Consider the following 14,449-nt stretch of genomic DNA (forward strand, 5'->3'; position numbering starts at 1 on the left):
TCAATCCTATAGAAAATTTGTGGGCAGAACTGAAAAAGCATGTGCAATCAAGGAGGCCTACAAACCTGACTCAGTTACACCAGTTCTGTCAGGAGGAATGGGCCAAAATTCACCCAACTTATTGTGGGAAGCTTGTGGAAGGCTACCTGAAACGTTTGACCCAAGTTATAAACAATTAGTATTTGGTAGCATTGCCTTTAAATTGTTTGTATGTAAACTTCTGACTCACTGGGAATGTGATGAAAGAAAAAGAAATGCTGAAATAAGTCATTCTCTCAACTATTATTCTGACATTTCACATGATTAAAATGAAGTGGGAGGGCCTCCCGGGTGGCGCAGTGGTTAAGGGCGCTGTACTGCTGTGCCACCAGAGACTCTGGGTTTGCGCCCAGGCTCTGCCGTAACCAGCCACGACCGGAAGGTCCGTGGGGCGACACACAATTGGCGTAGTTTCATCCGGGTTAGTGAGGGCTTGGCCGGTAGGGATATCCTTGTCTCATTGCGCACCAGTGACTCCTGTGGCGGGCCGGGCGCAGTGCACGCCAACCAAGGTTGCCAGGTGCACGGTGTTTCAGCTTGGTTGGGTTGTGTATTGGAGGACTCTGTACAGGAGTTGTAGCGATGAGACAAGTTAGTAGCTACTAACAATTGGATACCACAAAAATGGGGAGAAATAAAAAATAAAAAAATAAAGTAGTGATCCCAATTGACCTAAAACAGGGAATTTTTAATAGGATTAAATATCAGGAATTGTGAAAAATGATGCTGCCACCACCATGCTTTACTGTAGAGATGGTACCAGGTTTCCTTTTAGCACATTTTGTGCATTTATGGTTGGTTAAGACAGGACCACTTTGATAGCCTATGCAATAACTATTCAAGATACTGGTGATTTCCTGGCTCTTTTGAGGTACACTGGATTTTCAGATGACAACAACAGTATTATGATGACGTTTGGTGAATAAATCTTTAGTATATAACCACTCATTTTGCACAGTGTCACATCCATAGCAGTACATTTTCCTCTCTGAAGTATATATGATTTGTCTTTTTTTTTCATCATTGTTTTTGTGTGTAGCCAAGCATTACTTTCAAAGTGGCTATTAATATTTTACCCTAAGACTTTGAGATTCACAGACATTTGCTGATGTGTCCGTTCTCCCAAAAATGCATGTCCATTTCCGTCACATCCATAACGCACGTTCTGTTGTTCCGTTACTTCAAAGTAGTATTACTTAGAATTTTGTCATTTTCCCCCAGTCAGCTTCAGAGTCTTCACCTGAACGACTGTCACAGGCAAAATCACAGGCTGTGTCATGCACTTGAGGGTACGTTGCTTACTAGCGCACGTGCTTCACACATCTTTTTCTTTAGCAGGCCGGAAAAACAATAGTACGTATATTCATAAAAAAAAATTGCCATGAGACTGGGTGTGTGTTCTATTTATATTGGGAAATGTAACTTGCAACATGGCCTTTAACAGTAAGATGGAAACTCCCATTCTGTAAAAGTCTACTATGCTCCTGTAATTAAGTGAGAGTTTTCCTCAGACCTCCACACCCCATTACGCCTGAGAAGTCTTTATATCTGTACAGCCAAAGATACAGCTTCAATAGCTATCTATAGCTTTTCATCTTTTCTTCCCTGCACAGGATTTCATTCTCTGTATGTAAAATAGCAAGCTATATGAGAGCTTGTCTGTTGAGTGTTGCTGAGTTGAGTGGCATGACTGTAAAAGGACAGCTCTGGTTGATTGCCTTGGGTTTTTAGCCCCCTGCCTATCAGGGTCAAAGCAAGTATGCCCTATATTCCTGAAGGGATTTAATAATTCCTTGTGTGTGTGTGTGTGTGTGTGTGTGTGTGTGTGTGTGTGTGTGTGTGTGTGTGTGTGTGTGTGTGGGTGTTAGTGTCAGACACTGGGCGTTACATCTCCCCCACCATTCAGGGCAGGGACCCAGGCTTTGGGTCAAAGGTAATTGAAGGTAGTGTGTGAGAGGGCCTGCGGAACTGCACATTTTACGACCTGTAGCTAAGTTAAGAGGCTTTGATGTTGCTTCCTCCTAGACACTGATCTAAGGTGAGTTTTGCGTTCCTCACTCCCCCTTAATGGTTACATAAGGGTTGGGGGAGGGAAACTGATCCTAGGTCTGTGTCTATGGCCAACTTGTACCCAAAGCAAAATAAGCAAACTCACTTGGTAGGCTTGCTATTATAATAGCAGGAACAGTACCTGCCTGGTTTCAGTTGATGTGTGGATGATTGTATGCAAAGTTCTATGCGCTGAATTGTGCACACATTTACAAATCAAATGTTATTGGTCACATACACATGGTTAGCAGATGTTAATGCGAGTGTAGCGAAATGCTTGTGCTTCTAGTTCCCGTCAGTGCAGTAAATCTAACAAGTACTCTAACAAATTCACAACGACTACCTTATACACAAATGTAAAGGGATGAATAAGAATATGTACATATAAATATATGGATGCAAGATGGCCGTGCGGAATAGGCAAGATGCAGTAGATGGAATAGAATGCAGCATATACAGTTGAAGTCGGAAGTTTACCTACACTTAGGTTGGAGTCATTAAAACTTGTTTTTCAACCACTCCACAAATTTCTTGCTAACAAACTCTAGTTTTGGCAAGTCGGTTAGGACACCTACCGACACAAGTAATTTTTCCAACAATTGTTTACAGACAGATTATTTGTACCTGTGGATGTAATTCAATGCCTACCTTCCAACTCAGTGCCTCTGCTTGACATCATGGGAAAATCAAAACAAATCAACTGACCTCAGAATTGTTTTTGTAGACCTCCACAAGTCTGGTTCATCCTTGGGTGCAATTTCCAAATGCCTGAAGGTACCACGTTCATCTGTACAAACAATAGTATGCAAGTATAAACACCATGGGACCACGCAGCCGTCATACCGCTCAGGAAGGAGACGCGTTCTGCCTCCTAGAGATGAACGTACTTTGGTGCAAAAAGTGCAAATCATTCCCAGAACAACAGCAAAGGACCTTGTGAAGATGCTGGAGGAAACAGGTACAAAAGTATCTATATCCACAGTAAAATGAGTCCTATATCGGCATAACCTGAAAGTCCGCTCAGCAAGGAAGAAGCCACTGTTCCAAAACCGCAATAAAAAAAGCCAGACTACGGTTTGCAACTGCACATGGGGACAAAGATGGTACTTTTTGGAGAAATGTCCTCTGGTCTGATGAAACAAAAATAGAACTGTTTGGCCATAATGACCATTGTTTTGTTTGGAGGAAAAAGGGGGATGCTTGCAAGCCGAAGAACACACATCCCAACCGTGAAGCACGGGTTGGCAGCATCATGTTGTGGGTGTGCTTTGCTGCAGGAGGGACTAGTGCACCTCACAAAATAGATGGCATCATGGGGAGGAAAATTCTGTGGATATGTTGAAGCAACATCTTAAGACATCAGTCAGGAAGTTAAAGCTTGGTCGCAAATGGGTCTTCCAAATGGACAATGACCTAAAGCATACTTCCAAAGTTGTGACAAAATGGCTTAAGGACAACAAAGTCAAGGTATTGGAGTGGCCATTTCAAAGCCCTGACCTCAATCCCATAGAAAAATTGTTGTCAGAACTAAAAAAGCATGTGCGATCAAGGAGGCCTACAAACCTGACTCAGCTACACAAGCTCTGTCAGGAGGAATAGGCCAAAACTCACCCAACTTATTGTGGGAAGCTTGTGGAAGGGTACCTGAAACGTTTGACCCAAATTAAACAATTTAAAGTCAATGCTACCAAATACATTCAATTAGTATGTAAACTTCTGACCCACTGGGAATGTGATGAAAGAAATAAAAGCTGAAGTAAATCATTCTCTCTACTATTGTTCTGACATTTCACATTCTTAAAATAAAGTGGTGATCCTAACTGACCTAAGACAGAGAATTTTTACTAGGATTAAATGTCAGGAATTGTGAAAAACAGAGTTTAAATGTAGTTGGCTAAGGTGTATGTAAAGTTCTGACTTCAACTGTACATAAGAGATGAGTAATGTATAATATGTCAACATTATTAAAGTGGCATTATTTAAAGTGACTAGTGATACCTTTTATTACATCCATTTTTTTAAAAGTGACCAGAGATTTGAGTCTATGTTGGCAGCAGCCTCTCGGTGTTAACAATGGCTGTTTAACAGTCTGGTGGCCTTGAGATAGAAGCTGTTTTTCAGTCTCTCGGTCCCAGCTTTGATGCACCTGTACTGACCTCGCCTTCTGGATGATAGCGGGGTGAACAGGCAGTGGCTCGGGTGGTTGTTGTCCTTGATGATCTTTTTGGCCTTCCTGTGACATCGGGTGCGGTAGGTCTCCTGGAGGGCAGGTAGTTTGCCCCCAGTAATGCGTTGTGCAAACCGCACTACCCTCTGGAGAGTCTTACGGTTGTGGGTGGAGCAGTTTCCGTACCAGACAGTGATACAGCCCGACAGGATGCTCTCGATTGTTTATCTGTAAGAGTTTTTGAGTGTTTTAGGTGACAAGCCAAATTTCTTCATCCTCCTGATTTTGAAGAGGTGCTGTTGCACCTTCTTCACCACGCTGTCTGTTTGGGTGGACCATTTCACTCTGTACGTGATGTGTACGCTGAGGAACTTAAAACTTTCTACTTTCTCCACTACTGTCCTATCGATGTGAATGGGGGGATGCTCCCACTGCTGTTTCCTGAAGTCCACAATCATCTCCCTTTGTTTTGTTTGATGTTGAGTGAGAGGTTGTTTTCCTGACACCACACTCCGAGGGCCCTCAACTTCTCCCTGTAGGCCGTCTCGTTGTTGTTGGTAATCAAGCCTACCACTGTAATGTCGTCTGCAAACTTGATTGAGTTGGAGGCGTGCATGGACACGCAGTCATGGGTGAACAGGGAGTATAGTAGGGGGCTGAGAACCACCCTTGTGGGGCTCCAGTGTTGAGGATCAGTGGGGTGGAAATGTTGTTTCCTACTCTCACCACCTGGGGGCGGCCCGTCAAAGTCCAGGACCCAGTTGTACAGGGCGGGGTCGAGACCCAGGGTCTAGAGCTTATTGACGAGTTTAGGGGGTGTTAAATGCTAAGCTGTCGTCAATGAACAGCATTCTTACATAGGTATGCCTCTTGTCCAGATGGAATACAATGTATGTTGTTCGAGCTAAACTCACACACACACACACACACACACACGCCCGCCCAGTGTGAGGAATTGCAGACCTTTGCCACATGACTCATTTTGTAATTTTCCGTAGCGCATAAATTGCTAACAACTGACTAATGTGAACTCTGAAGTGATATGATCTTTTAAAGGAAGGACTGCTGTTCACATCATAGGAAGGCTGTTTCCTGCCAACCAGGCCTACTGGCATTACACTATGAAGACCAGGCAGATTTCACACTGATATACTGGTGGAGTTAGGCTTGATAAGTTCCCTCTGGTGTACAATTGTTATTAGTACGATTCTAATTACCCTTTGTGTGTGTGTGTGTGTGATCATAATTGCTCACTCATGTTCCCACTGCGCTTTTAAGTTTACCTTGCGATGGTCGTCTGTACTTTGTGGATTCTCCACCAATCAGAAGTTTTTTGCTACTCTTTCCCAGCCAATCGGGGATGTTTGTTATAAAGAGAGCCAGCCAATCCCTGTAGTTATATGTGAGCTCTGGCCAGAAATCAACTACAACACAAACACATACACACTCGGTCATTCGTCAATTTGTGCTCCCAGGGCTGCCTTAACCACAGTTGGGTCAGAGGTCACAGAAAATGTCACTCACCAGACAACATATTCCGTTCTTGCCTGGAAGGTTGCATTGACCCCCCCCCCTACTGGATTGTTTACATTTATGCCTATGGGCAGCTTGTACCTTCTCTGACTCAGAGGGGTTGGGTTAAATGCAGAAGACACATTTCAGTTGAAATCATTCAGTTGACTAGGTATCCCCATCCCCACAAGTGACTAGGTATCCCCATTTCCCTTTCCTAATGCAACTGTTCTAGTGCTACAGTAGCTCCCTCCCTCCCTCTCAGCCAGCCCTCTCTTAGCTAAGTGCAGGGCTGGCCTGTCTATGGTTACCTTGGAGATGCCTGGCCAAGGTAAACAGTAGGAGCAGTGTTGGAGCTGAATTGACCAGTGTCTGTCTCTAGCCCCTGATCCCTAGAGTGGACCTGTGTGTGTGGCTGGCTATGGAAAACCTGGCTAGGGTTAACAACTTAAGAGACCCTATTCATCCTATCCACAGCTACTCCTCTCTTTTCAAGCCACACTAGACAGACAGAGCAGAAGGGTACTGTTAGGCTATTCACTGCTTAGATTGGTGATGTAGCAGCAGCCTTTCAATATTACACCTGGGGAGAACTGAGGGAGGGTTGTACTGTATGAATTGAAACGAGTGGTTCCTAGTAGAGGGCTGCATTCTTGAGGTTCCCAAAAGAGATCATTGAGGTGTGGTCAGCATTTTTCATGCTGCGGGTCGGTCAGACAGACAATTTTGTGATGAAAATATTTTTGTTGTCCCACAGATTATTTGGAAACAAACATCTTTCTGCTTTGTATGCATTAGCCCACCTATTGTATTAAAAGTATATATTTTGCATTATTCAAACACAGAATTTGCTGCTTCAACTTCAGTAGCCTACCTCTCTTAGTTGGGTGTCTGGGTTCAAGTGTGCCTAGTATGTGTGGTCTCATTGAAATAGAGTAGGCTGTCTACATGGGTGGAGAATCACGTGGTAGTTAACTTAAATTCTGAAATGAACTTTAACACGATTAGACTGTAGTTTACAACAGTGTCTGGTGAATAAATATTGATATTGGAAAGAAGTGGAGGGCGCTCAACCAATGTGAGTCGAGGTCCAATCAAAAAATGTAATCATCATGGAAAAGGCAGCATACGTCAGGCTACTATGGTGAGCAAGCATTGCGTCTTTTCATTTTCAATAAGCATTGATTACCCATGTATTTGTCTTTGGCTGCAAATCAGCCTCCTGAGAGGTAGGCTAAATTTTCCTTCACTTTGCGGTCCAACTCATCCCAAAATATCCCAGTTGGGTGATTGTGGAGGCCAGGTCATCTGACGCAGCACTTCATCACTCTCCTTTGTCAAATAGCCTGTACACAGCCTCGAGGTGTGTTGGGTCATTGTCCTGTTGAAAAACAAATGATAGTCCTAAGCGCAAACCAGATGGGATGGCATATCGCTTCAGAATGCTGTGGTAGCCATGCTGGTTAAGTGTGCCTTGAATTCTAAGTAAATCACCAACTGTGTCACCAGCAAAGCACTATCACACCTCCTCCATACTTCACGGGGGAACCACACATGCAGAGATCATCTGTTCGCCTACTCTGCGTCTCACAAAGACACGGCGGTTGGAACCAAAAATCTCACATTTGGACTCGGTCTAATGTCCATTGCTTGTGTTACTTGGCCCAAGCAAGTCTCTTCTTCCTATTGGTGTCATTTAGAGTTACCAGCCTCAGAAAGTGCAGCCCAAATAAATGCTTCACAGAGTTCAAGTAACAGACACATCACAACATCAACTGTTCAGAGGAGACTGATTGCTGCAAAGAAACTACTACTAAAGGACACCAATTAGAAGAAGAGACTTGCTTGGGTCAAGAAACCTCAGCAATGGACATTAGACCGGTAGAAATCTGTCCTTTTGGTCTGATAAATCCAAATTTGAGATGTTTTTGTTCCAACTGCCATGTCTTTGTGAGATGCAGATTAGGTGAATGGATGATCTCCACATGTGTGGTTCCCACCGTGAAGCATGGAGGAGGAGGTGTGGGGGTGCTTTGCTGCTTACACTGTGATTTATTCAGAATTCAAGGCACACTTAACCAGCATGGCTACCACAGCATTCAACAGCGATACACCATCCCATCTGGTTTGCGCTTAGTGGGACTATAATTTGTTTTTCAACACCTCGAGGCTGTGTAAAGGCTATTTGACAAAGGAGAGTGATGAAGTGCTGCGTCAGATGACCTGGCCTCCACAATCACCCGACCTCAACCCAATTGGGATATTTTGGGATGAGTTGGACCGCAAAGTGAAGGAAAATTTAGCCTACCTCTCAGGAGGCTGATTTGCAGCCAAAGACAAATAAATGGGTAATCAATACTTATTGAAAATGAAAAGACGCAATGCTTGCTCACCATAGTAGCCTGACGTATGCTGCCTTTTCCATGATGATTACATTTTTTGATTGGACCTCGACTCACATTGGTTGAGCGCCCTCCATTGAGATGGTTTGGGATGAGTTGGACCGCAGAGTGAAGGAAAAGCAGCCAACAAGTGCTCAGCATATATGGGAACTCCTTCAAGACTGTCGGAAGAGCATTCCAGGTGAAGCTGGTTGAGAGAATGCCAAGAGTGTGCAAAGCTGTCATCAAGGCAGTGTAAGGCTTCTTTAAAAAATCTAAAATCTAAATATATTTAGATTTGTTTACAGTTTTTGGTTACTACATGATTCCATATGTGTTATTTCATAGTTATGTCTTCAGTATTTATTTTACAGTGTAGTACATAGTAAATGAATGGAATGAGTTGGTGTGTCCAAACTTTTGACTTGTACTGTATGTATTGGATAACTGCACAATTATTTAGGCTTTTTGGGGCTTGGCCTCATTAAATGTCTTTAATGTGGGGCTCATACATTTATTTTATTTATTTATTTCACCTTTATTTAACCAGGTAGGCTAGTTGAGAACAAGTTCTAATTTACAGTTCTCATGGCGACCTGGCCAAGATAAAGCAAAGCAGTTCAACACATACAACAACACAGAGTTACACATGGAATAAACAAACTTACAGTCAATAATACAGTAGAAAAAGTATATATACAGTGTGTGCAAATGAGGTAGGATAAGAGAGGTAAGGCAATACATAGGCCATGGTAGCGAAGTAATTACATTAGCAAAGATGAATGTGCAAGTAGAGATACTGGGGTGCAAAGGAGCAAGATAAATAAATAAATACAGTATGGGGATGAGGTAGTTGGATGGGATATTTACAGATGAGCTATGTACAGGTGCAGTGATCTATGAGCTGCTCTGACAGCTGGTGCTTAAAGCTAGTGAGGGAGATATGAGTCTCCAGCTTCAGTGATTTTTGCAGTTCGTTCCAGTCATTGGCAGCAGAGAACTGGAAGGAAAGGAATGTATGTAAGTAGCATCACTCTTGAATTTTCGGTCAAAGCTTTAATCAATGCTTTATTATGCTTTTGAATGACACTTACGGTTTTGGCAGAAAATACCTGTTTACCTGGGAGAAAAGTGATTTATTCTCGGGATGGAACATTTTGTCAAATACCGGGAAAATATTCAACCCTAGTTGTTCCGATATATGATTAAATTGACTATCGTGAAATGACATTGACGATATATAGTGTAATGCAAGACTATACACTATTGGAACTTTACAGATCACAACTGTGCAGTTTTATTAGTTAGGCTGTATCAGTTTGTTCAAAATGAAGTCTAAATGAATTAATTAAACCTTATTTTTTTCTGCCGTACTAAGATTATTTAATGAGAATGTTACGATAATATCATAAATAAAGGAAAAAAATGTCACAGTCTGGAATGATCTAGTCATTAACGGAGCAAACCGATTTAAGTACCATATTGTAGAAGAGGTCTCCCCAAGTATTTCTCAACCTTAATGGCCACAGACACATAAACATTTACACATGCTCACGCACATGTATGCTTGTGCACTGCACACACGCTCAATCCTTCTCATTTTACCAGTACTGTAACTTTTGGTAAATACTTTTTTTTTCTCTCTGTGCAGCTGGTGAAAGAGCTCTTTGTTTAGACAGCCATTATGAAATTGTCTGTGCTGGTGCTGGGGCTGAGACCACCACACACTGTGCCATTACTCCTGTGAATCAGCAACAGAACTAGTTTCAACACAGTCTGAAATATGAGCTATTCCTGACCATTGTTAACCACTATAACACCTTATTCAGAGGCACAGAATAAACTTCTTCAAACTTTGCCCCATCTTTTCCTGTTTCTTCTTCTAATCCTCCTAAACCAGTCTGGCTGCTAAAATGTTTTATTTGGTTCCTTTTTATTTTTGATGTTTTGCTGAATTGTTTAATGATCTTCCTTGTGGGTGTGTAGCTGCTGGAGAGGCACCGGGCCATGGAGAGTATGGTGGAGCTGCTGCAGGTGTATCCAGAGGAGGATGAGGCCTATGGAGAGTTACTGGAGGCTACAACACAACTCTACCACTACCTGCTACAGCCCTTCAGAGACATGAGAGAGCTGGCCATGCTGCGCAGACAGCAGATCAAGGTAACACACACACACTAGGGCCGGGCGATATATCAAATGAATTTGATACATTTGAATTTATGGGGCCTCCCGAGTGGCGCAGCGGTCTAAGGTACTGCATCACAGTGCTAGAGGCATTACTACAGACCTGGGTTCATTCCCGGGTTGTGCCACAACTGGCTGTGGCCGGGAGTCCCATAGGACTGCGCACAATTGGTTAGGGGAGGGTTTGGCCGGTGAGGGCTTTACTTGACTCATCGCGCTCTAGTGACTCCTTGTGGCGTGTGCGGTTGCTTGCGGGCTGACCTTGGTTGCCAGTTGAATGGTGTTTTCGCCGACACATTGGTGCGGCTGGCTTCCGGGTATAGCTGGCGGATGTTAAGGAGCGCGGTTAGGCGGGTCATGTTTCGGAGGACTCATGACTCCACCTTCTCCTCTCCCGAGCATGTTGGGGAGTTGCAGTGATGAGACAAGATTGAAAAAGGCAAAAAATAAATAAAAGATTTTATGTTTTAACACAATGTTCCAAATGACTATTACAAGAATCAAGGTATTTATTTTTTCCCCAATTTTATGAGTTTGTCTTTTTGGGCTTGTCTCTTTCGCTCCTTCTGTGCTGTGTGCACTGTGCACCTTCACACACAGACACCAAGCCCCTCCCTCTTCCACTCACAACATCAAAGATGAAAGATCATCATCTTCCTCTCTGATAACAAGCCGTTTCAACTTGCTATTTGCATTTGAGGTTTGGGCCAATGTAATCAGTCATATGGACACCGAAACAGATTGAGACAATATTTTATTGTAATAGAGGATAACCTAATGATAACCTTTTTATGTCTCATCTGCAGAAATGTAAAACAGAGAAGACTCTACTAAAACGGAAGTATCAATGAACATGATTGGGGATAATTAATGGTCAGTTTCTGTTGTGAGTGGCACCATGTACCTCTAGCAGCATTTTAGCCACAAACTGTTATACTAGCTGTCTAGTCTGTGTTTTAGAAATGTGCAATGAGCATAAAAAGACGCAGTTATATAAGGAATTGGCAACTCGTTCTCATTCTGAGAAATAAGCATATTATTATCCTTGATTTCAACATCTAAACATAGTGAACAGGCTATGTTTTTCAAACAGTTTGAGTCAGACAGGAGAATGTATTCATAACAGTTCAAGTGTTCTACCTTGTTAGCAAGCAAATAGATCCAAGGTGTCTAGACTTTAAATATAAAGATTAGTTGGCTACTCACTAGCAGGTGTGCTTGTGCTTGAGAGATTGTTTATGAGACCTGTGTTAATGTTATATACTGCCTGCTACCAGAAGTTAGTAATTTAATGGATGTGCATTGAGCATCGTTCTGGTAAACATTTTAACAAAAAGGGCAGTGATTATTGCAAAAAAGTAGGTTAAACTATTTAGATAAAAATCAAAATCCAGAAAATCACATTATGATTTTTAAGTAATTCATTTGCATTTTATTGCATGACATAAGTATTTGATACATCAGAAAAGCAGAACTTAATATTTACTTTGTTTGCAATTACAGAGATTATACGTTTCCTGTAGTTCTTGACCAGGTTTGCACACACTGCAGCAGGGATTTTGGCCCACTCCTCCATACAGACCTTCTCCAGATCCTTCAGGTTTCGGGGCTGTTGCTGGGCAGTACGGACTTTCAGCTCCCTCCAAAGATCTTCTATTGGGTTCAGGTCTGGAGACTGGCTAGGCCACTCCAGGACCTTGAGATGCTTCTTACGGAGCCACTCCTTAGTTGCCCTGGCTGTGGGTTTTGGGTCGTGGTCATGCTAGAAGACCCAGCCACGACCCATCTTCAATGCTCTTACTGAGGGAAGGAGGTTGTTGGCCAAGATCTCGCGATACATGGCCCCATCCATCCTCCCCTCAATACGGTGCAGTCGTCCTATCCCCTTTGCAGAAAAGCATCCCCAAAGAATGATGTTTCCACCTCCATGCTTCATGGTTGGGATGGTGTTCTTGGGGTTGTACTCATCCTTCTTCTTCCTCCAAACACGGCGAGTGGAGTTTAGACCCAAAAGCTCTATTTTTGTCTCATCAGACCACATGACCTTCTCCCATTCCTCCTCTGGATCATCCAGATGGTCATTGGCAAACTTCAGACGGGCCTGGACATGCGCTGGCTTGAGCAGGGGGACCTTGTGTGCGCTGCAGGATTTTAATCCATGACGGCGTAGTGTGTTACTAATGGTTTTCTTTGAGACTGTGGTCCCAGCTCTCTTCAGGTCATTGACCAGGTCCTGCCGTGTAGTTCTGGGCTGATCCCTCACCTTCCTCATGATCATTGATGCCCCACGAGGTGAGATCTTGCATGGAGCCCCAGACCGAGGGTGATCTTGAACTTCTTCCATTTTGTAATAATTGCGCCAACAGTTGTTGCCTTCTCACCAAGCTGCTTGCCTATTGTCCTGGAGCCCATCCCAGTCTTGTGCAGGTCTACAATTCTATCCCTGATGTCCTTACACAGCTCTGGTCTTGGCCATTGTGGAGAGGTTGGAGTCTGTTTGAGTGTATGGACAGGTGTCTTTTATACAGGTAACGAGTTCAAATAGGTGCAGTTAATACAGGTAATGAGTGGAGAACAGGAGGGCTTCTTAAAGAAAAACTAACAGGTCTGTGAGAGCCGGAATTCTTACTGGTTGGTAGGTGATCAAATACTTATGTCAAGCAATAAAATGCAAATGAATTACTTAAAAATCATACAATGTGATTTTCTGGATTTTTGTTTTAGATTCCGTCTCTCACAGTTGAAGTGTATGTATGATAAAAATTACAGACCTCTACATGCTTTGTAAGTAGGAAAACCTGCTAAATCGGCAGTGTATCAAATACTTGTTCTCCCCACTGTATATATACAGTAACAGTCAAAAGTTTGGATTTTAGATTCAAGGCAAAGGGTGGCTACTTTGAAGAATCTAAAATCTCAAATATATTTTGATTTGTTTAACACTTGTTTGATTACTACATGATTCTATGTGTTATTTCATAGTTTTGATGTCTTTACTATTATTCTACAATGTAGAAATGAGTAAAAATAAAGAAAAGTAGGTGTCCAAACTTTTGACTGGTACTGTAGAACAGTGCAAATTGCAATACAAGATGTATACAATGGCTGTGTCTCTTCACAGTCCCCTTTGTGCAGTAAAGTGTTCTTTTGTCTGTTTTTTTTGTACTGTTTTTATTGCTAGTTTGAGTTACCTGGGGTGGCAGAGAGTTCCATGTAGTCATGGCTCGATTTAATACTGTGCTTTTCCTAGCCTCTTCTGGGGACTGTGAAGATACCTCTGGTTACATGTCTCAAGTTGTACCGATGAGTGTCCGAACTGTGTGCCAACTGCTTGAACAGAGAGTTTGGGACCTTCTACACATCAAAGACCAATAGTGACGCAGTCAACTCTGAGCTAGGAGAGACTGACATGCATGTTACTGACACTTTACCTCCGTGTACATATAAGTGCGATACGTGCTGCTTTGTTCTGGACCAACTGGAATTTACTTATTTCCTTCTTTGCCGCACATGACCACACAGTTGGGCAGTAGTCCAGGTGCGACACAACTAGGGCTTGAGGACCTGTCTTGTCGACTGAGATGTCAAGAAGGTAGAGCAACGCCCTATCATGGACAGACCTCTCCCCATTTTAGCAACCATTGAGTCTATATGTTTTGACCATGACAGCTTGCTATCTATGGTTACACACAGCCGTTTAGTCTCCTCAACTTGTTCAATAGCCACATTATTCAATACTAGAGCTGAACAAGGTATAGCGTTGAGCTAATGATTTGTCCAAAAGTGATGCTTTTATTTTATATTATATTATATTATATAGCACCAGTCTATTGATAGTTATCCATTCTAAACCTGACTGGAGCTCTATTTTAACGGTCTCTGTTATTTTTTAAAACCTTTGCAGCCAATGTGTATATTGTTGAGTTGTCAGCATACATAGACATACAGGCTTTATTCAAGGTCAGTGAAAGGTCATTTGTAAAAACAAAACAATAATGGCTCTAGCCGGCTGCCCTGCGGTACACCACACTCAACTGAATTTGCATGAGAGAGGCTTCCGTGAACGAAAATCCTCTGTGTTCTATTAGATAGGTAACTCTCAATCCACAATAAGGCA

General features: G+C 42.7%; 1 protein-coding gene across 1 annotated transcript in view; it reads left to right on the top strand.

Moving 5' to 3' along the window:
• Positions 1-14,449, top strand: part of jmy (junction mediating and regulatory protein, p53 cofactor) — a 54,292-nt gene that overhangs the window by 17,190 nt on the left and 22,653 nt on the right. Inside the window, exon 2 of the mRNA XM_024382035.2 lies at positions 10,135-10,308. Coding sequence (XP_024237803.1) covers positions 10,135-10,308 — 174 coding nt within the window. The remainder of the gene's footprint in view (positions 1-10,134; positions 10,309-14,449) is intronic.

This window comes from Oncorhynchus tshawytscha, linkage group LG20, assembly GCF_018296145.1.
Source record: "Oncorhynchus tshawytscha isolate Ot180627B linkage group LG20, Otsh_v2.0, whole genome shotgun sequence".
In the NCBI taxonomy this organism is placed as follows: Eukaryota; Metazoa; Chordata; class Actinopteri; order Salmoniformes; family Salmonidae; genus Oncorhynchus; species Oncorhynchus tshawytscha.